Source organism: Chaetodon auriga, chromosome 17, assembly GCF_051107435.1.
Source record: "Chaetodon auriga isolate fChaAug3 chromosome 17, fChaAug3.hap1, whole genome shotgun sequence".
Lineage (NCBI taxonomy): Eukaryota > Metazoa > Chordata > Actinopteri > Chaetodontiformes > Chaetodontidae > Chaetodon > Chaetodon auriga.
In genome coordinates, this window is record NC_135090.1 from 11,415,290 (window position 1) to 11,437,687 (window position 22,398).

Genomic DNA, 22,398 nt, shown 5'->3' on the forward strand with positions numbered 1-22,398 from the left:
CCAATCATATTAGGGGGTAGGCTGCTTGATAATAATTTCCACGATCATTGTAAGTTGTCGCTGTCAGTCGCCGCTCTTTGACAGCAGAGTGATTAACCAGACTTGCTTTAAATTAATGACATAAATAAGTAATGAATCGACAGTTGGCATATGATTGCACTGTACCTGTAATTGACTATACTGCAGAATACAAATTGTAGTTGAATGATATTTAGTCAATAATATCCTTTGATTCCTTTGATTGAAACGTGAAATATACATATTAATTATGTGCAGAATCTGCAATTTTTTTAACCATTTGTCGCTGTAACACAGCATCTAATCAAAGTCATGAAGGACATCATTAATATAGGTTGCCCGTATAAACATATGCATTTTTTCTCCATTAGATTTTCTCAATTTATTTCCCAGACTTTGTCATTTAAAGATGAACAATTCGTTCTCAGGTTTTACCCACCACTCCCGCACACTTCATGACAAATTAATTTGTAAAGCTTAAGGCGAAAGCAGTACCCTAAAACGTTCTGCCTCGGATAAATAATGCATGGCCACTTGACAATGACCTCTGAAACAATGGATTTTCCAAAATTAATCATCAAGATGGCATGTGACCATGTGGTGGCTTGCTTTCACATTAATAGGAGTGGGGAAGCTGCAGATTTTAATCAGTTAATAAATGCACGGACTTCTGTGGATAATAAGCAGCAAATCTGCTCCCTCTTAATGTTATAATAACAAAACATTACTCAAAGAAAACACTACGTAAACTCTGGTCCAATTCCCATTGCTGCTATAGGAAATTGTGTCCTTTATTGTATTACAGAGGTGTATTATCCAGTGCGGTTCCAAACCAGAATATGTTCTTACTTACTTACTTACTTACTTACTTACTTACTTACTTTCTATAATGTCTCCTCACAGCAAAGTTTTGCTAAAATCAAGTACAAATTAAAAAGAAATAAATCCAAAAATATATCATTCTGCTACCTGATTCTGGGATTTTAGGGAATCTTTATCCATGTAGTGCAATCTTTCAGGAACAGACTATATCTGAATATGAATTAAAGAGCGGTTGTTATCGTTAAGTGAGTGTGCAGTGCCCCCTACCGTTAGCTCCTAAAATCACACCCATCAGGGAAAATACTGATCGTCTTGACGCAGACAATATGTCTTAAGTGCATATAAGTAAATATTTAAATACCTGTTATATTTACTTAAAATCTTAATGAAACATTTAAAAAGCACATATGATGCCTTCATGTTCTTGTAGCAAACATTATGCAAAAGGCTGCAATGGCCTGCAAAGCAGAGTGTACGCTCGATACATTTAAATGCATGCATAATGTTCTGTGTGTGCATGTCTCATTATCTGCTTTGTAACATTTCAAACACTCCTCACGTTGTTGTTAATGCTAGGATATGAATGCAGGTTACTGATACTGATATTTGGCAGCGCTGTGCATGTTCACAAACTGACTGTTGCTAGGTTGGCAGTGTTTTCTATACCCATGATTGTTAAAGAATGTGTATGACCTCTCTAAATATTTGATCCATGTGTACTTGTATTGTAATTGGCGAATTCAAATAAAGTATTTAAGACGTGCATGAACTACAGATGAGCCCCTGCTATCTGCGCAGCCTCTGTGAGGACTTCCCCGGCCTGCTGTCTGTATCCCAGCGACAACTCCTTCGCCCTCCTCACTTCCTTTATGTTCTCCTCCAGGTTCTCATTCAGTCTTCCTTGCTCCTGGAAATTTGCTGCGGCGCCCTTCACTTGCTCAGCCATTTGATCCTTGCAACGGAGCAGCCAGCCAATCAACTCCTGAAGTGTGGTACCTTTTGAGATAGTGGCCTTGGCACTCTCAGAAGTGCCCTTCAGTTCATTCTGAGCCAGTTGCAGATGTGGAGGCAGTGGTTCCTCCTCACTTTCCTCCTGTGACCTCACAGGAACCACATTGAGGGAGAAGTCATAGCCCTTTATCTTAAGGGACACCCTGTACTTGGCCTCTAGAAGGGGAAAGAGATGAAGATTGAAACAGAGACACAAAGGAAACAGAAAATTGAGGCAGACATCACATTGCTTGTACTGGCAGGAAGCTCTGAGCGTGTCATTTACCATGCTCATTTCTGATTTTGCCCAAACATTCGGCTATCGATAGCGTATCATTATGGTTACAGCCATAGAGCTGTTGCAGGTTGGTGATGTGTCGGACCATGGCTTCATAGCGCTCCTGCTGTTCGTTGAAAGTCTCAGCCATTTCTGTAAACCTCTGGTCTAACTCTGGCACACACACTCGCCTCATCACCAGCCTGCCAATCCGCTTCACGGTCTGTGCATCTGGATGGGGAATAAAAATCACACAGCAGACATGCAAAAAAGAACATGTGTAATTAAAATTCATCCATAACTGCATGCATTGGAAGTAGATGGGTTTCAGAGGTAGACACATTAACATTTAGACAGATGATGTACCACTGTGGGCTGGCCGGGTCTGCCTGGCTGATCCAGCTCCATTCAGATCAGATGGTCTGGGTTGCAGGAGGGGCTGCCTCTGAAATAGCAGTTTTCTTTACATAAGAACTTTTTTATTGGCACTTTTCAGAAAGAGACATAAAGCACTAATAAGGCTTGCCTTCACCTGGATGCATACTCAGTCGTATGTTGTGTGTGTGTGTGTGTGTGTGTGTGTGGGTGTGTGTGTGTGTGTGTGTTTGTGTGTGTGTTCATGAAAAGATATTTCATGTGGGTCACACTGCCTTTATGGAGACCTTATCATAACAGTATTACTTCTACTTTGACGTTTTCCTGTGACAACTGTATAGCACGATCCTATTAGACCTACATTAAAGCTTCATAATGGATATAGTCCTCACCGTTACATTCAATTTCTCGTAGTAATGGCTTAATCCACTGAAGCAAAGCACTGATCAAGTTTCTCGTATCAACTGAAACCACTTTATAAACTCATTAACGTGTACATAAAAGTCAACACATACCTCGTTGTCGGAGTTTTCACTTGAGAAGCAGCAACAGCAGAGAAAGCGGAGCATTTTCTGCAGCTTGGGTGTCTCTCAATTCGTTTTCGGGTCAATTACTTCTGACAATACATCTGTGGTCCGCATTCCACGTGACGTCAGTGTCATGAGACTCCTGAAAAACTTTTCTTCCTGGTTATGTTTTCTAGATTGCTGTGTCGATAAGAACGTGACGGACAGGTGAGCCAACAGGTGAGCTGCTGCAGCGAGGTGGACGAGACGCTGCAGTTGCCATAAGCAGTATCAATTCATTGATTATTGATACAATATAATGTGAAATCTGCTATTTCAAGGGACACAAAACACTTAAGTGATTTTGTTCTGAGTACCAAAACATATTCTCGATAAATCGATTAAAGGAGAAGTCAGTTCCGCAGTCCAACAGGTTACTGTGTAATTTGTCGCTTCTGTCGGTAGGGGGAGAATGCGAGCATATCCAAGTACAACACATAGCGTAGAAGAAGAGGAAAACCATAACCTATGCTAACCCCTGCTAAGTTTCTAGCTGACGAAATACACCACGATAACCCGTTTTATTCTTATTTTAACACCTGACACCACTTCGCCTTCGTACGCTTCTCTCTACGAGTTTTCAAGGAGAAGCTGTCCCCAAACTGACTGCATTTTATTTCATAAAATCACAACAAACTGCTGGCTGCTGCTAGCAAGTCAACTGTCAGTGGCTGAGCGACAACAAAGAGACTTTAGCTGCACTCTGCTGGCAGTGGTGCTGAAAGTGTTCAAGTTTAACTGAACTGGTTACATTATTCAGGCTGACATGACGGGGGTGGCCTCTCCAGAGAAGCCGTCAAGCTCCAAGAAGAAGAGCGAGAGGAAGTGTGCCACCAAAGAGGAGTACAGACAGCTGTCTAGCATCATGGGAGTTATGAACAACCTGAGGAAACAGGTGTGTGTGTGTGAGAGAGAAAATACCAAGCAGCAGAACAAGAGTGTATATCTGTTACAGGACGTACGAGGAATATCCTGTGTGTGTGTTCCTCCTTGTCCTGAGACTCTCTCTGTGTGCGTTTCCTTCAGGGTACCCTCTGTGATGTGACTCTGGTGGTTCAGGGGAAACACTTTCCTGCCCACAGAGTAGTGTTGGCTGCTGCCAGTCACTTCTTCAGCCTCATGTTCACTAGTAAGTGTGGACACAAAAGCACGTAATCATGGACGGGACACGCTTGATATTTTAATACACAATGATGAGAAAACTGCTTTTCAGATATTACACTTTTCTCAGCATGTTTGTATATCAAAATGATGTATTTTCTAAACCAAAATCATGATATATAAGATTATGCATTATTATTATTATGCAATGCTCCCTAAACTGCCACCAAGCAGAGCAGGAAACATATTTCATGCTGCCATGTATTGTCAGTGTGTTTCTATTTTCTGTGAACTCTAAATCTATTTTTCCGCACCTCCAGCCAGAATGATGGAGTCAATGTCTCATGAGGTGGAGCTCAGGAGTGCCGAGCCTGAGATCATTGAGCTGTTGATCGAATTTATCTACACAGCTCGGTAAGAATCTTGTCTAGAAGTAGAGCAGAAATCATGACAAATCAAGACACTGTGTCACGCATTTCCATCAGAAACACCTCTTTGATGGTTAAGTGTGTGTGTATGTGCATGTGCCAGGATCTCGGTGAACAGCAGTAACGTGCAGTCGTTGCTCGATGCGGCCAACCAGTACCAGATTGAGCCTGTGAAGAAAATGTGTGTGGAGTTCCTCAAAGGACAAATTGATGCAACAAACTGCCTTGGTAAGAATAGAAATACAATCAAGGTAAAGTCTCACCTCACTTGCATTTACTCCACAATTTTCTGAGCCCTTGGATCCTTAATTTATTGAGTATCCAGCATTATTATTATGGAATCAGGGCTAAAAAGTTTAAAATTAAATTAAGAGCATCTTTGTGTATTTAAATATTTAAGTCATTTTTACCACATGTAATTGGATCAGGCATGTCAATCACATAACTAAATCAACGGATCCTTGTCCTGTCCTCCCTGCAGGTATTTCCGCCCTATCAGACTGTATGGACTGTCCTGAGCTGAAGGCAGCAGCGGAGGACTTCTTCCAGCTCCACTTCACTGAAGTCTACAAACTGGATGAGTTTCTGCATCTGGACGTCACACAACTCACACATCTACTGCACCAGGACAAACTCACTGTCCGTGCTGAGGCCCAGGTACACGAACACAGTCTCTGACTATAATTTCACTTTGGTGCCTAAGTTTAGCAAAACAGTGAGTTCCTACAAAGTTTTCATGCAGTAAAACTTTCAACTTCTGATTACTTTGATCTCTCTGTTCCCTCATGGTTTGTTGTTGCTTTTGTGTTTAGATTTATGATGCAGCAGTGCGCTGGCTTAAGTACGACGTGTGTAACCGACAGCAGTACATCGTGGAGGTTTTGGGGTGCGTTCGCTTTCCCCTCGTCTCCAAAACCTTCCTCTCCAAGACGGTGCAGGCTGAGCCCCTTATCCAGGACAACCCACAGTGCCTCAAGATGGTCATCAGTGAGTAGGAGGATAGACAGACAGACAAATCATAATTCACAAACTTGCAGGTGTATAACATATGAGCTACCACCATACATTACATACATCACCTCATAGTATGGATAATACAGATTCATGAGAACACATTGACATCCAACAGCTTTCGTGCTCAGGTCGTGCAGGTTTGACAGGAGTACACATACACATAGACAAACAAAACAAGAATAAGACAGCCTGTGCTTCTATCCCAGGTGGGATGCGCTACCACCTGCTGTCCCTGGAGGATCGGGAGGATTTGGGAGAGAGCAGCCGACCTCGACGCAAGAAGCACGACTACCGCATCGCTCTGTTTGGAGGATCCCAGCCTCAGTCCTGCCGCTACTTCAACCCCAAGGTACCAGGCTCCACATGCAAACACATTTTACCCACAGAGGCAACTTCAGAGCTCCAGTTTTTGGTTTCAGTTGAAGAAATATTTGGCCTCTTGGGCTTTACAGTGTTTTCAACTGTACAGTTCATCTTAATTAATTTAGACATTGCAGAAACAAATATTATAGCTATAGTTTTGTGGAGTTAGGTCAATTGAAATCGTATTTGCTAGCAAATAAGTGGCAGTCTGGCTTTCCTTGCAGGACACCAGCTGGACGGACATCCGCTGCCCCTTTGAGAAGCGCCGAGACGCCACAGCCGTCTTCTGGGACAATGTGGTCTACATCCTGGGTGGCTCACAGCTCTTCCCCATTAAGCGTATGGACTGCTACAACGTCCTGAAGGACAGCTGGTACTCCAAGCTGGGTCCGCCCACGCCTCGTGACAGCCTGGCTGCCTGCGCCGCCCAGGGCAAGATCTACACATCTGGGGGTTCGGAAGTGGGTGAGCACAGGGAGATGGAAGGGGTGAACTTGGGATCTGAAATTGGGGAAGTTTATGTATCTAGTATGTGGGCTGGCAACTGCAGAGTGCTTGTATGGGATGGTTAAATTAAGTAAATTAATCATGGTGTCATGCCTTGCGTGCGTGTTTGCAGGCAGCTCTGCCCTCAACCTTTTCGAATGCTACGACACAAGAACAGAGTCATGGCAGGTGAAAACCAGCATGCTGATGGCCCGCTGCAGCCACGGATCAGTGGAGGCCAACGGGCTCATCTACGTCTGTGGAGGAACGGTGGGCAACAACGTGTCGGGCAGGGTCCTCAACAACTGTGAGGTTTATGACCCCAGCACGCAACAGTGAGTTGCATAAACATTCAGCTCAGAACTGCACAACCCAAAGGATGATGTGGGAAAGGTCAAAACTGGAGTTGTTTTTACCTGACAATCATTTGCACATGCATACAAATGTGCTAAATCACATAATGTTGTGCTGCTACAGTTATCTGTGCTCTCTGTCTCATCTTTCTGTCCTCAGATGGAGGGAGTTGTGTGGAATGAGGGAGGCCAGGAAGAACCACGGGCTGGCGGTGGTCAACAACAGGATCTATGCTGTCGGAGGGCAGGGAGCACTGGGTACAAAAATGGATATTACTAAAACCTCGACAGTGATGGAGAATGAATAGCACAGTAATAACACCATTGCACACAGCAGCAGTTGCATTTCCATTATTCCTCAGTATGATGCAGTTTTTGTGTGTGCTTATTTTCTAGGTGGACTGGACTCTGTGGAGTACTACGACATCGCCAGCAATGAGTGGCGTGCTGCCGCGGCGATGCCGTGGCGTGGCATAACTGTGAAGTGTGCATCGGTCGGTGATGTCATTTATGTGCTGGCAGGGTTCCAAGGTGTGGGGCGGCTTGGGCACGTCCTCGAATTCCACACTGATACTGACAGGTCGGTGTATTAATGAACGGCATTGCTGTTGTCACTGGTACTTTAGGCAGTAGTTTAAAGACTGTAAAACACACCACCATTTGGTGTCAGTTCTTCTCAAAACAATGTTATTTAAACCCTGAATCTAATTATGCCACCATTACTGAAATTACTGATTTGTATCTTTATTGCTGTATCATGCTGCCTCTGAATCAGTTTTCCTCCGTGCATGCAGGTGGGTGACCTGCAGCAAAGTGCGAGCGTTCCCCGTCACCAGCTGCTTGATCTGCGTGGTCGACACGTGCGGAGTCAACGAAGACGAAGACATGGACCTCATAGACTCTCAGTCGCATGCGGCGTCTGCCGAGTCTTCATCTGCCTCAACCTCATCATCCTCATAGGACAAGAGGAAGATTCAGTGTTAAATGAGGTTGTGACAGCTGCTGCGAGGCCTGACTTCTCACGCACTGACAGCTCATACTAATGTAAATATTCATGTGTGTATTTAGGCAGCAAACTGGTGGTGTTCTGTAACTATGTCCAGCAGTTTAAGTTCTCTTTAAGTGTTAGCTGTGCAGCTGTGAATTGCATTGTTATGTTAAAGTGCCGGTGGAGCTCTATCCACAAATGTATGTTCAAAGGGACAAGGAGACTTTTAATGGTTTAGGAAAAATCCAAAAAACAAAACAACAAAAAGACTGATGAGTACAGTCAGACTTTTTTATTTGATTTCTTCGTATTGACATTGTAATGTTTTTGTAGCATGCGAATGACGTGCTGTTACAGAGTGTAGATAAATCACAGGTGTATCTTGGTTGTGTTGTGTATATATTTGATAAGAATGCTTTGGTAGGACTCTGTAACTTACAGCTTTAAGTAAACATTTTATTGTCTTACAAGTAAAAACTCACTAAATGTGACATTTAAAAACATGTTGAGTCTAATTTCTATTTTTTAATGCCCAAAAAAAGTAAACTGGAGCACCAAATTCATCAGTATTAAGGCAAATACCAAAATAAGTTGAGTTGCTCATTAAGAATGACACTAGCTGCCATACAAAAAAACTGAATTTCCCCAAGGGCATCAAGAAAGTAGTTCTTCATGTTCTTCTGGTCAACAGAGACATTAAAATAAGACATTCATTGTTTAAAATTTTGTGTTGGTGTAACTGAATAAAACTGTCATGTTGAAATCTGTTGCATTAATTACAGTGACATTAATAAAAGCTCTCATGTATCTGCTAAAATATGGCAAGAGTGTGCTTTGGGAAAACTGATCTCAGATGTCTGGATGTTAGACGGTTCGTAAATACTACTGAGGAAGGTTAAATTAGTGCAATACATTTATAAAAGGTAGACAGTGGTAAACATTAAGAGCTGTAGTTCTGTACTTGATGTTAACTGTTTGTAGCATTCCCTGAGGGTGTTTCAGAAAACACTGGAATGTCCTCGCTCATTTGGCCCCTCTCCATGTTACTCTGCCTCCTAATCAATAATCATAATAAGGCTCTTCCTCGCTCATCAGGAGAGCAAACCTGTTGTTTATTTCCTCAATGTTTCTCCCTACCCCCCATGCTCCTCTCCCACCTCCGCCTCTTCCTCGCCTTCCCCGTCCTCCGCCTCTCTTCCTCCTCCCTGCTGCTGAAGAGGAAGGATGGGGTTTGGAGCTGCAGCCACTCACAGCATCCAGCAGGGAGAAGTACAGTTGTCTGGACAAGGAACCCCCGACAACGAGGGATTCAGCAGCTCGGCCCCCTTTCAGATACCTCAGGAGGCCATGCACCAGGGTACCGCTGAATAACCTGACACATGGTTACACAGGTTAAACAAGCAATTAGATGATAACTCCAGGCATTTTTCATTACTTTGTGACATAGACTAAACAATCAAAGAAATAACTGACAGATTAATGGATAATGAATGTGGTCATCAGCTGCAGGTCTTCTTCTGGAGCATGCAAACCATGTATTATCTCTCCTCTTCAATGTTGCTGAGCCTTACCATGCTAGCAGGGGTTCAGGCAATGGCAACAGCAATAGCTGATTGAGAGACAGTGCACTCCAGAGACAGGCCTGCCATTGGCATAAACTGTGAGCGACTCCAAAATCCAAGCCCCGTCTTTCCCCTGGCCTCACGCGGAGTCGATCCAGCCCTGCCCACACATTTCGCTCTGCAGCCCAGTTGGGCTGTGGTACTAGTATGACACACAGCAGCAACAGGTTTTTAGATCGTTTGAGATACATTTTTGTGTTTTGTGAAATATAAAATATAGAAAACAACTAACCAGCATGTTGGTAGTAGGCAGCTCCAGGCTGGATGTTCAATGACAGCTCTCCATAAACCATGCCCAACACCAAAGCCTGGAGATGGAGCTGTGAGGGTGCTGGTATGGCCTCCCGCAGCCAGAAGACCGTCACTGCTACAGCCAGCCTCAGGTGCGGAGGAACAGGCACCAGGGTAGCCTCCTTCACCCCCAAGACATCTAACAGAACACCAAGACGAACTGCCACAGGAGCCTGGATGAAATGGAGGGAGAACACTGGGAAATGTGACCAAATCACATGAACAATTGCTTTTAAAACCTGTAAATTCCTATTCCAATTACAGAAAACATGCGTCATTTTTTTGTCATGTTCACCTGGCTGAGTGTATCCAGACGCAGGGGGGTTCTGGGCAGATGTGCCTCTACTTGGTTTTTCTTCAGGTTCAGATCCAGACGATCGTACTCCTCTACACACATGGGGATGCCAGAAGCCTGATCCTGCACCATAGCTGCACCAGCTCCATTTACTCCCTGCTGCATGATGAAAAAGCTGCCCTGACCCCTGCCTCCACCTACCTGACCACCGCCCCTCCCCCTTTGCCCTCTCCCACCTCTTGTACCCTGCCTGATGCTTTCTTGTGCCCTCAGATCCTGTGCTCGGACATCTTGGACTCTCTGCTGTAATATCCCATACACAGCTTGCCGTATGGCTCTGGCACTACAGTGGCTGCTGGCTAGCTTGCTATTCTCCACCTGTGGAATGAGGAGGACCCGGTGCATCACGAAAGCATCCACCACCAAGGGGGCCAACAGTCCCTGCGCTCCAGCCAGCGACAGACACTCTGGCAGTCCTGAGATCTCCCATCCAGGAGCTGCCATACCTCCAGAGAACCAAGAAGCCAGGGAGCTTTGTTGGGTGTTGTGGTACTCCTGCATACCTGCCCACAGCTGTGAACTAAGCCTACTTCTCTGTCCTCTCTGCCCTCTCTTGCCTCGACCACCTCCATCTCTGCCTTCCTCCCCCATTAGCCCACTCACTTCCTCCAGGGCCTCTGCTGGATTTGAAAAAGAGGACAGCCAGTGGAGGAGGATCTCAATGCGGGAAATGCTATCTTTACCCCTGCCACCACGCCTCCCCAGTGCACTTGCATCTATAACAGCCAGGAATGTTTCGACATCTTTTGGAGCACCGTAGTCATTACCAGTCAGGACGGCACATAAAGGTAACAACTCGTGGTTCATGATCCCAAACCAGTGACACAGCCTGTCAGTGGTGTAGCACTGAGCCGAGATGTAGCGGTGAGAGGCTTTACCATTAAGGTTGGTCCACTGGAAGAAACGGAGTGGCAGGTAACCACCTAAGATAAGAAAATAAAGCACATACACATTCAGTAAAACAGGAGCAAAATCAAGCTAATACTCTTACTGCTATTCATTACAATGGCCTGTTTGGATCCTCGTTAAAGTACAGTTACAAAAATCCTATTGCTACCCACACCTGGAAGGTAAAAGATAAAAAAGTCACTGTCATTGGTCAGAACTGGACAGTTCCACTGATAAGCCAAACACGCGATTTCCCTGTCAGCCTCGGCTGGACACTGGACCAGATGGACTCCTTCCTGGATGAGGACCTGGATGAAGACATGTCTTATGAGGATGGGGAGAACAGAGCCATTGCGACCGTGAGAGAGACTGTCCGCCTCCTTTATCTTGGACTGCAGACGCTGACGCAGAGTGGCAAACTTCTTGTCACTGGGGTCAATCCCTTGTAACAACAAGAAAAAAATCACAAAGTTAAAGTTAAAGAAAAAGCGAAACACATAATGATACAAGATTTCTTTTTGTCACAAATTAAACTTTAACAACTTACATGAAAATTTCTATCAAATGTGCATGGAGAAGAACTATAATTCTCACAGAGATGTAGGCTGAGTGGGTGTAAATGTGTGAATTGCTTTGAAAATTAATGATCTGGAAGCTTCCCCTCTTTAACTTCTATTTTTATAATATCGTGTCCAAAAAAACATACTAGAAACATTAATATTACAAATAGTAAAAAGTTAAGTTTCCTGAATTAAAGGAGTCGGCAGGGCCTTGCAGTTCTAAAGCATCCTCACCTCCATCCAGCACCACATAAGGCTCGATGTTACAGGCTGCCAATGCAGAGAGGAACTGGGTAAGCACGCAAGCGAACGCATCATAGTCTCCTCCATGCCGCTGGTCCAAATTGTGGGTAAAGTAGAGGTAATAAAACAGACTGCAGCCATCGATAACCAGGCGACTGTCCCTGAACTTAATATCTTGGAGGAGGTGTCGGTTCCGCTCCACAAGAGTGGTCAAACCCTGGACACCCATAGGAGCTCAGGGCCTAGAAAAACATGCAGTGAGAAGATGAATGAGTTCCACGCAGGGGTGCTGCTGCTTCAAGCGCCTCACGGAGTAGTTTGTACTGAGGGTGTGTGGAGTCTGTGGGTTTTTGCACATATCCGATTATAGCATGCGGCGGAAAAGAATCTCAACAAACTCACGGCCACAGCTCACGAGATAGTCAGCTGGACAGTGTTTTTCCCCCCTGCAGACATTTTGACTGTCTCTTGAAAAATTACGACGTAAATTACTGCAAACATGTCATATCAAATGAAGGCAAGTACTTTGGCTGTATGTTAAGTACATTTTCAAACAATTAGTCGAAAAGTAGTTTTGAATTGGAGCATTTAGGTATAAATGAGTTTCTACACACCAACAAAGTCACTTTACTTCACTTCTGTTCTTGTGTATGGCGCAGTTATTTCCTTATAATGTTAGACTTCAAAGTAAAAGCCTTGTATTGTGACAAATGTGTGTAATATGTTGTGCATACTATACTTTTTTGCACAATTTAAACAGAAAATGTTGCATTAAATGGGCAGATAATTAAATAAAGAAAAAGCACGTGAAAATGAAAGAGACTTACACGTTCAAAAATTGAAAACCCTTATACCGAAATGCGACAATCGCGTTACATCTCGCGAGAGAAAGCGAGAACGCAAGGCTAGCGAGGGCGCTAGCCAGTTTTGTTCCCCCGTTTGAAATTAATCTCGTTTTATTATGGCCACATTGTCCGGAGGGGCGAACCTTGGGATTCCCGGGACAAGCCAAGCCAGCTCCGGAACATCCGCACACCGGAAAAAAGACAGTAGCCCGTCTGCTAGGTTCTGGGAGAGTCCGGATACTGTAGCGCAGCTGGAGGTGGTCCGGCAGTGGATCGGGAAGCACTACAAAAAGGTAGTTAGCTGGCTGAGAAGCTAGCTAATAAGCTAGCCGCCCCCTGCTAGCAAGTCCAGTGGCTCAGACTGTAAACAAACGTCTCATGCTGGATAACGCTAGGTTTACACTGGCTTGCAATAATTGTGTGATGAAATTAAGAACTGGTTTATGTGTTTAATGTAAACGGAATTAGAAGAGATGAAGTGCAAATATGGCCAAGTCCTAGAAGTTAGCTAGACCAATACAATAGTTAAGTTGGGGATACGGTAAAATGTAGTAGGTCGTACGTTGCATTAAATTATTCATAAAAAATGAAATGTTCTCCTCAAATTCATTACAAAATGTGTGTGTGTGTGTGTGTGTGTGTGTGTGTGTGTGTGTGTGTCAGTATGTGCTGGTGGATGCTCCATCGTGTCAGGCTCTGGCTGCAGTGACCATGCAGCTTCTCCAGTTCCAGGAGGATGCCTTTGGCAGACAAGCTGCCAGTCCTGCTCTCACCAAACTGCCTGTGAGTTTGTCTCTCATCATCTTTCACTTATAATTTCTGATCACTCTGAATTTAAAATGGATTTATCCTTATGGTTGCTAGCAGGCTCCAAAATCTCCAAAATGTTCCGTTGTGTTAATTCAGTCTTCTTGTCGTTTTTACAGGGGTTAGTACACTATGTAATTGTATGACAAGACAAAGATATTCATTAGTAATAGCATAGGTACGTTTTGTTCACAATAATATAAATACAATACAACAGTCACCAAGACTTGACATATACATTAGACTAACTGAGGACAAAAACACTGCTTTCAGTTGTGGTCCTCATTGGAAAGGGGAGAGTAAAGGGGAGACATAAATTCCGGCAAGATTGTTAAAAACTCACAAAAACAAGCAACAAATCTGCTGATTTTACCATTCCTCTGCAGGCACAGTGCTTCCTGGACCTGCGGCCCGGGGGTGGGCTCTGCCACATTCTTGGCACTGCCTACAAGTTCAAGGCTGAGCAAGGCTGGTGAGTTTGCAGGCCTGTAATGCCTTTGCCTTTTCACAGCAGTGTCCTTCATATCATCTCTCTTCCATTTCATTGTACAGGCGGAGGTTTGACCTGCAGAATCCATCCAGAACTGAGAGGAACGTTGAGATGTTTGTTACCATTGAAAGAGCGCTGATCCAGGTGACATTGACACTCATATAATTACATACACACATAAGCCCACCGAGGACACAGCACTGATGAACTTGTCCCTGTGTTTTGTGTGTTTACAGAACAGCTGTATGTCACTGCCTGTGGTATATCTGGACCCTACGCTGGATGAGGAGCTGGCTAGCAGACTTACGGCAATTATCACCAAACACCAGGTATAGTGCTACAGAGAGCAGTAATGTTGAGCAGACAGCGGGTTAGACAGATCTGGCTGATTTGAAAAGCAGTGAGAATATGAAATCCAGCGTAGCTGTGATAATGCAGTCCAATTTCAGTGCTACAGGGGTCACAGTTTGTCCTTCCACAGGGAACTATCACTGAGGACCGAACACTCGCTAGTCACCACATCTGCCCTTCACCTGCTTCTACAGAGGAAGGTCAGATAAAAGTTGCGCACGTATGTGTGTTTGTTAGCTTTTTAAATGCCTGCTGCTAATTTAACTTGATTCATTTTTTTGTTCTATTTTCAGATGAATGGATGCGTCCTGTCATGCGGAAAGACAAACATGTCCTGGTACACTGGGGCATGCACCCTGACAGGTAATGCATGAGCACATACGCACACACATAGATGCTGTCACGCAAGCAGAATACTTATTTACTCGCTATGTGTGTTTTCACTGTTCAACAGTTACGACAGTTGGCTGTCCTCAAGCGACGTTGAAGGAAAGGTTGAAGAGCCACCGCATTCAGAAAAGCCGTTGCGGGTTAGTTCAGCTGCACGCACACAAAAAACAACCCTCAAGGCTCTAACACTCTGCATACTTGCTCACGTAACACTGTTTTGTGTTACATTTACTATATCAAGCCATATTTGGTGATGTGGTGTGCAGATAAACCAGCACGCACCACATTAATGCTCATTTTGTGTTGGTGTTTGCGCTCCAGGTCCATGCTGGCTGGGTTCTGGACACAGATGTTTTCAACGAGTGGATGAATGAGGAAGACTATTCTGTGAATGAGAGGAATGTACCAGTCATTTTGCGCCAGCGTATTCACCTCCGAGACGACCAGGTTTGTGTGAAACTATAGGCAGGCTGGAGGGCCTGTGAAGGGAAAGATGTTCTCAATTATTGATATGCGGATCTAGCAGTTTCCCGGCGGGAAATGAAGATATCTGTGAACCACCAGACTAACACTTTCAAACTGTGAAGATTCTTGATCTGTGATGTTTCAGTTAATAACACTGAAGCTCTCGCTTTGTCTACCATCTACCCTTTTTGCAGGACTCCAAATCCACCCCCTCCAAAAAGAGAAGACGCTCCCCCTCTCCGCCCTCCTCTGAGGGCAGGAAGAAAGGAAAGAAGGGGTGAGAAGCAACAGTTTCAAATAAATAAATCTTGGGTTGACATGTCAGTGTGCGGTCTCAGCATTGATTTTTGTGTGTTTCACAGGAGAAGGCGTGGACAACCAGAGGAGGAGCCAGAGGAGGACTTGACCAAAGACATGGAGGACCCTACCCCTGTTCCCAACATGGAGGAGGTTATACTACCCAAGATTGGTAAAACACTAAAAAAGCAGTGACTAGGGAATTGTCGCATAAAAGTATTTGGTAGTAGCATTTCTTCTTTAAAACCATTTTTAATGTGTCTCCTTCTCTTGTAGTCAACCTGAAGAAGGACAGTGAGAATACTCCTGTCAAAGGAGGGACCATGGCTGACCTGGGTAGGTTTGCACACATACAGCTCATGTTTAAGGACGAGTGTTTCTTCCTGTTTAAAACATAAAAATGTAAACAATGCACCTTGAGTTTTCAACCTTCCTTCACTTTTCCTTTTTCCAGACGAGCAGGAGGATGATTTCCCAGGAAGGGTGAATATGACGCTTTTTTCTTAATCAAAGGAGGATTGGTTGGTTTGTCTCAATTGGTGTCTTTGCGTCAGTGTTTATTGTGTTTATTATTTATTCTGTGTTTATTATTTATTCTGTGTGTACATGTGTATCCAGGAAGATGAAGAGGGGAGAGTGGAAATCCCTCGCCTGTCAGAGGGAGAGGACAGCATCACAGAACAAACCCACCATATCATAATACCAAGCTACACATCTTGGTTCAATTACAACAGGTGAATAAACGCACAGATTTACACACTTGTAACACTGACTCCAACCTTAGCTGTCTTCGGTACATGCCCAACTTCATAGCCTAAAAACCTTTTTATCCATGTATTCCAGCATTCATTCAATAGAGAAACGTGCATTGCCTGAATTCTTCAATGGAAAGAACAAGTCCAAATCTCCAGAAATGTAAGTATGGCAGACAGTCAGACCTTACTATTCAAGTCGGATGATGGAGGTGGCGGCGGCGGCGGCAGCGGCACTAAAAACATGATCTTTGCTGTACATTGCAGCTACCTGGCGTACCGTAACTTCATGATAGACACGTACCGGCTCAACCCCCAGGAATACCTCAGCTCAACGTCCTGCAGGCGCAACCTCACTGGAGACGTCTGTGCCGTCATGAGGTATAATTTCATGTGTGGGTGTTTGCTGCCATGCAATGTCTGCTGCATCTGCTAAATTGGGTGCAGTGTGTGGGTGCGCTGAAATATTTATGAGTTAACAAATGAAATCTGATGATGTTGAGAGGGAACATGCGGTATGTGGTGTGCTTAATGGGCCTGCAGTTCAAAGACAGCTTTTAATTTTAATTACAACGTGACACACGCTGCTTCGTCGGTGTATTTACGTGTTTCCGTATGCGGAGGCAGTTTGCAGCTGCAGCACAGTCGAATGAATTGACAGAAACAATACTCTGTGTCCAGGGTTCATGCGTTTTTGGAACAGTGGGGTTTGATTAACTACCAGGTGGATGCAGAGAGCAGACCCCTCCCCATGGGACCCCCACCCACTCCTCATTTCAACGTACTTGCTGACACACCGTCCGGGCTGGCCCCCCTACAACACAAACCCCTGCAGGTAGACCGCTCTCACACACTCACACACACAGAGCACATGGTGTCAGCTCCACACAGATGTATTTGACTTGACAGACGTCTGCCTCTGGATCAGCTCTGACACTCGCTCTCACTCTTGCAGGTGTCCGCCTCGCAGCACATGTTGTATTTCCCAGAGAAGAGCAGAGAGAAGCCTTCAGACTGCCAGAACTTTGGTCTGCGCACTGACATCTACACCAAGAAACACCCCAAGGTATCCCATCAAATGCAACTGAAAATGACATATTTTTTTAAACCCCCAGTGGCTCTTATCTCGTTTGGTGCACCGGCCTCATTTTACATTTATGTGTTGACATATTTATTTTGCTACTCTTGGCATTTTAGCAATCTTTGTAATTACGTTAAAGTTGTTATTAGAACGATTCTAAAATGATTCTCACGACACCTGTCGCAGACTAAAGGAGCGAGTGCAGGAAGGGAGTGGACGGAGCAAGAGACACTCTTGCTATTAGAGGTAAGACGTTCACTAATATGTTTGGTTTTCTATTGTAGATCTTACACATAAGTCATGGCCTTCCTTTACATAAGCCGTGGAGTTTTGCATCTTGTTCTCAGCCTGACTGGTTCCCATGTCTTTCCTCTTTGTCTCTCAGGCCTTAGAGGTCTACAGAGACGACTGGAACAAAGTGTCCGAGCACGTGGGCTCCAGAACACAGGACGAGTGTATCCTGCACTTCCTTCGTCTGCCGATAGAAGACCCTTACCTAGAAGACTCCTCGGCCTCCCTGGGCCCACTGGCCTACCAGCCCGTGCCTTTCAGCCAATCAGAAAACCCCGTCATGAGCACTGTGGCCTTCTTGGCATCTGTGGTGGACCCACGGGTGGCATCAGCAGCAGCTAAGGCTGCACTGGGTGAGAAGACAGAGGGAGGAGTGTTAATTTGTGTGGCCTAGGTTTTTGGTTTGGCTCCGAGCTAGCACTCTGTGTGTACAGTATGTGTGTAGTGAATCTTCATCTCTGTCTTTAGAGGAGTTTTCCCGAGTGCAGGAGGAGTCAGTGGATAAGATTTCTGAAACGTCCAACCAGCCCAATAAAACAGGTAAGACTGAGGTGTGTATGTACAGTATATATACACATATACAATGTCTACAGTGCATCTCTTATTTTGTCCTCCTCTGTCCTTCAGAATCGATGGACACAGAGAAAATTGAGACTAACTCCACCTCTCATCAGGTGAAACAGCAGTGAGAGCGTAGCTTATTGTGTCTGCTGGTGATTTCTGTGGCTTACCTTGAGTGTGTGTGTGTGATCCTGTTTCAGGTCCCTTTAAGGGCAGATGGGCTCAAGGTGGAACCCAGTGGGGCCAAAGTGGAGGGAGAAGGAGTCAAAAGAGAAAACACTGAAAACATACTTGCAGAGGAGAGAGACGGTATAGAAATATGTACAGTATATGTATTTACCGTGTGTATGTGTGTGTGTGTAAATGTGCATGTCCGTCCATATGAAAGAAATTCTCTCTCTGATCCAGGAAGGGGAGATGACGACGAGAGCGTAGGGCGGCGGGAGGGAGACGGGGATGACGGGAGAGTGATGGAGCTGGATCTGGTGGAGGGCAGCGTTGCCACGGCAGCGGCGGCTGCTCTGGCCTCAGCTGCCACCAAGGCCAAGGTAAAGCCCGACCTTCCACTTCAAAACGGAGCGACTGCAGGGACATGAAGTGAAGAAATGGTTGTCGTTTTAAATAGAGGCTTTCTCTCAGTTGTGTCACAGGTCCTCCAGCAGACAGGCACCATCTTGGAGATAATTTTAAGACCCGACTTTGCACATAGAATTGAATATATATAGGATATACAGTATATCTAAAGAGATAGATTCTTCTGTTCCGTCTCTTCATTTATTTCCTCTCTCCCTCCTTGCTACGCTCTGTCACACCCAATTTATTCTACCCTCCTCTTACCTCTTATCTTTTTCCTCCTCAGTGTTTTCCTTCTGTTATCTTTACCTTCTTCCTTTTTAGCTATCACATGCACCCAAACGTGGCTGTGAGTCTGTTGACTGTGTTTGTGTGTTGCATTTGTATGAACTTTTATTCATCCTCACTTTGACTGAAGGTTGAACAGATTTTAGTTTTTGATGCTCAAAGGTCAACAGTCAAGCTCACTGTGATGACCCCACAACACATTTTTGGCCATAACTCAATACAAATGTCTCTTAGGATAAAATGTCTCTTTTCTTCTAACTTTCTCCATCTTTGGCCGCATGTTTTCACAGCACTTGGCGGCGGTAGAAGAGAGGAAGATCAAGTCTCTGGTGGCTCTGCTGGTGGAGACCCAGATGAAGAAGCTGGAGATCAAACTGAGACACTTTGAGGAGCTTGAGACCATTATGGACCGTGAAAAAGAGGCTGTGAGTGAACATAGTATCTGCTATAGCTCATCTAAACCCTCTAAGTCCCTCTGCAGGATAAGCTTAAATTCCTGAAACAGGAAATACCAAAAAAAAAAACCTCTAATGGCTAGTTTTTGACAATTGTTTGTATTTTGTTTATACAGCAGTAACATGTCTAGAATCCAGATAGTGTTATTAATACATTGTGTGTGTGTGTGTGTGTGTGTGTGTGTGTGTGATGCAGCTGGAGCAGCAGCGGCAGCAGCTCCTGTCAGAGAGACAGACGTTCCACACAGAGCAGCTCAAACAGGCAGAGATGAAAGTTCGCCAGCAGAGGGAGCAGCAGGGGCAGCCGGGATACACAGTGCAGCATTCAGGTCCGACCACACACACACACACACACACACACACACACACATGCAGACACACACTCAAACCAGAACCCAAACACCCTTTAAGAAATGACACACTAACACATCAGAAACACCCTTTTAGGACACAACAAGACCACAGATTTGTACAGTAAAATGCATCCAGTGTCCCTTATGCTTCATTATCCGTCTGACGCTCTCTCGTTATATTTTAGCCCTGCCTCCTCCTTCAGGCCAGGCCATGCCCAACCGGATGATACCTGGAGGAGGAAGCACCCAGGCGATGGCCCCTCGACACCCTGGAGCTCCCAATGGCATGTGTGAGTATTCTTTACTGTTGTCACAGGTTCAATATGCTGATTTTGTGCTATTGGTGTGAGGACATCTTCTGTTTCTGTCTTAGACCCGTCCACGCAGCCTGATGGGATAGCCCCAGCTCAGCCGGGTCCTCCAGCACCCAGTCATAGCTGAACTGACCAGAAAACAAGACACACACACACACACACACACACGCACACACACGCACACACACACATGCACACACCAGTCCTCCTTCAACCAGGACACACACATGAAAATGTAACACTGGCTTAAATGTTCAGGATCAGCTGTTAAGAAAGTGAAGTCTGTAACTCCTCAGTAGTCACGTGTTTATAGACTGAAAGACACACAAGCACATAGACACAGTTGATGTGTATTTGGTCAACGGCTCAGTCCGTCTTATATCTGTGAAATATTTGTGCTCTGATGTCAGAGTTGAGAACTCAACTCATTAAAGTTGTTTTACATGAAACTACATTTTTCTTTTTTTGTAGTCTGTCTGACTTCAGTGTGTGTGTGCGTGTGTGTGTTGTTGTGGGGACTCGCCTACCTTATGGGGCAAAATTCAAGACTCTGTTACGCAAATCATTATATTTCAGAGTGAAGACTTGGGTTAAGGTTAGGTTAGGTTTAGGCAAGCAGTGGTTGAATGGAAGTCTAGTCCAGTGTTATTTAAGTTGTCTCAAAAGCTCATCAGCAGTAAGTCTCTGGAAAAACAGGAAGAGTAATTAATTAAAGATGAGTTTGGAACAGACTAAGCGTTTTATTTAGCCTCATAAATCTCTCACAGGCTATGACAATAACACCAGGATGAGAGTGGTGGAGCTCATAACAGCCATGAAATCATGAAATATCTTCAGCTACAACAGGATGTATTTTACTGTAATAATAAGTGAATGTCAGTCGGTCTGAGGTAGCTGAAGCTGAAACACTGACACAGAAGAGGCTAAAATGTGTCAGTACCACAGCCTTAATCATGTGCTCAACATGTTGGAAATGCAGCCAACAGCGAAGTATCTGCAAACTATTAGTTAGAATAAATCTTGTTAATGTCAATACAAACGTGCTTGGCTGTCACTTCTGTTTCACAGTTATCATTCCATCCATACTGTTAAACTGAACTCTGGTTCATAGGTCTAAAATACCAAAATGGTGTCCTGACCCGACACCCTGAAGTGATTACTATCACCTTACTGATCCACCCACATTCTTCCACACAGTTATCGTCTCACACTGTGAATCTTATGCTGAGTCAAACAGAAGAAGCCTCTGGTCTATTTACCAATCCTTAAACTCTGCACTATGCATCAACAAAGTTTCATTAAGCACACTGACAGAATTCAGTTACATTCAATTTTTAATCAAATCAAACGTATTCATTCAACATAAAAAACATAATTCCATGTTTGAAGACACTGGTCTGGTTAAAGGAGCTAATCAAATTGTCAGATTGTCAAGGTAAACATACTGAACCATTGTCTTTGTCTTTACATCCTCCGAACTCGTCTTTTTATTCTATTTTCTTCTTGCCTGTTGATTGCTGTTTCCCGCTCAGCGATATAAGGGCAAGTATGAGTATTACAAAGGCGTTGAATCCACAGGCCAGCTTAGTTTCCATTTTGAGCAAATCAGTGACGTTCAGTGTAATCACTCCAATGACTATCTTGGTGATATCTCTGGAAAAACAGGAGTAATTAATTAAAGATGAGTTTAGAGCGGACTGTCTCGCTTCATAAATATCTCACAGGCTATGACATTAACAACTGTGTGTCCTCTGTCACGTTTCTTGTGTGAAGTACCTTCATGAGGAAGTAAAAGGGTGCGTAAGCAGGGAGAATATATGTAGACTTACTCTGAAGAAAGCTTTTTGGTCACTATGAAGATTCCCAGGAAGAGCAGCGAGACTGTTATCGCCACCGTCACACCATCATAAGATGGGATTATGACATTTGCTGCTTTCAGTGATGTGAAACCAAATGCAAAAGTAAGATTTTTCCTGGTAAATGACAACAAAAAGAGATCAAACCCCGCACACGTTTCAAATTCACACACCAACAGCACAGAAACGCGGTTGTATTTACGCAGAGATGCGTCATTCCAGCAGTGATGGTGAAGTCAGAGACTGTAGGCTACTCACAAACAGATTGGACTGATCATCTTGGGAAAAGCCTTTTGTTTTGTTGAAGCAGGTGTTATTTGGCTGCAGAGAGACGATATTTGTCTTGTCAAACGGTCCTGAGGCAGCTTTGGTAATGAGCAGGTGAATGAATAGTTTCCCTCTTTAAGTATCTTATCAGTCTGTAAACAAGCGACATGACAGGTGTTCTTGGATTTGTTCTAGGTTTCAGTCTAAAGTCTGTCTGAAGAG

General features: G+C 44.3%; 4 protein-coding genes and 1 long non-coding RNA gene across 7 annotated transcripts; 2 read left to right on the forward strand and 3 right to left on the reverse strand.

Moving 5' to 3' along the window:
- Positions 1 to 884: 884 nt before the first annotated feature.
- LOC143335624 (uncharacterized) lies at positions 885 to 3,058 on the reverse strand. Its single transcript, XM_076755178.1, has 4 exons — positions 2,998 to 3,058; positions 2,474 to 2,552; positions 2,117 to 2,338; positions 885 to 2,007 (listed from the first exon to the last, which is right to left on the reverse strand). Exons 1-4 carry the CDS (start codon positions 3,049 to 3,051, stop codon positions 1,610 to 1,612), a joined length of 753 nt encoding a protein of 250 aa, XP_076611293.1. The 5' UTR covers positions 3,052 to 3,058; the 3' UTR covers positions 885 to 1,609.
- Positions 3,059 to 3,480: 422 nt separating this feature from the next.
- klhl7 (kelch-like family member 7) lies at positions 3,481 to 8,593 on the forward strand. The gene is made up of 12 exons (XM_076754154.1): positions 3,481 to 3,943; positions 4,075 to 4,177; positions 4,470 to 4,563; positions 4,681 to 4,805; positions 5,059 to 5,234; positions 5,390 to 5,564; positions 5,798 to 5,940; positions 6,179 to 6,419; positions 6,574 to 6,775; positions 6,954 to 7,051; positions 7,190 to 7,373; positions 7,588 to 8,593. The coding sequence occupies exons 1-12, from the start codon at positions 3,815 to 3,817 to the stop codon at positions 7,751 to 7,753; spliced, it is 1,836 nt and encodes a 611-aa protein (XP_076610269.1). The 5' UTR covers positions 3,481 to 3,814; the 3' UTR covers positions 7,754 to 8,593.
- On the reverse strand, positions 8,059 to 12,813 carry aste1b (asteroid structure-specific endonuclease 1b). Of its 3 annotated transcripts, none has more exons than XM_076754153.1 (7): positions 12,729 to 12,813; positions 11,732 to 11,982; positions 11,113 to 11,379; positions 9,990 to 10,972; positions 9,636 to 9,867; positions 9,353 to 9,545; positions 8,059 to 9,153 (listed from the first exon to the last, which is right to left on the reverse strand). In XM_076754153.1, exons 2-7 carry the CDS (start codon positions 11,967 to 11,969, stop codon positions 8,841 to 8,843), a joined length of 2,226 nt encoding a protein of 741 aa, XP_076610268.1. In that variant the 5' UTR covers positions 11,970 to 11,982; positions 12,729 to 12,813; the 3' UTR covers positions 8,059 to 8,840. The 3 variants fall into 3 exon arrangements, with proteins under 3 accessions (XP_076610268.1, XP_076610267.1, XP_076610266.1); XM_076754152.1 differs by lacking the exon at positions 12,729 to 12,813 and adding an exon at positions 12,568 to 12,654; XM_076754151.1 differs by lacking the exon at positions 12,729 to 12,813 and adding an exon at positions 12,355 to 12,405.
- smarcc1b (SWI/SNF related BAF chromatin remodeling complex subunit C1b) lies at positions 12,622 to 20,502 on the forward strand. The gene is made up of 28 exons (XM_076754149.1): positions 12,622 to 12,878; positions 13,249 to 13,368; positions 13,779 to 13,864; positions 13,945 to 14,026; positions 14,119 to 14,211; positions 14,364 to 14,433; positions 14,527 to 14,596; positions 14,688 to 14,763; positions 14,945 to 15,070; positions 15,283 to 15,365; positions 15,451 to 15,557; positions 15,662 to 15,721; positions 15,840 to 15,868; positions 16,004 to 16,119; positions 16,229 to 16,300; positions 16,405 to 16,518; positions 16,819 to 16,972; positions 17,093 to 17,203; positions 17,405 to 17,464; positions 17,604 to 17,862; positions 17,978 to 18,049; positions 18,137 to 18,183; positions 18,271 to 18,379; positions 18,479 to 18,618; positions 19,222 to 19,356; positions 19,583 to 19,715; positions 19,925 to 20,029; positions 20,113 to 20,502. The coding sequence occupies exons 1-28, from the start codon at positions 12,702 to 12,704 to the stop codon at positions 20,178 to 20,180; spliced, it is 2,874 nt and encodes a 957-aa protein (XP_076610264.1). The 5' UTR covers positions 12,622 to 12,701; the 3' UTR covers positions 20,181 to 20,502.
- Positions 20,503 to 21,537: 1,035 nt separating this feature from the next.
- On the reverse strand, positions 21,538 to 22,243 carry LOC143335771 (uncharacterized). Its single transcript, XR_013078448.1, has 3 exons — positions 22,168 to 22,243; positions 21,883 to 22,026; positions 21,538 to 21,706 (listed from the first exon to the last, which is right to left on the reverse strand). It is a non-coding gene; the product is annotated as an uncharacterized LOC143335771 (long non-coding RNA).
- Between the last annotated feature and the right edge of the window lie 155 nt (positions 22,244 to 22,398).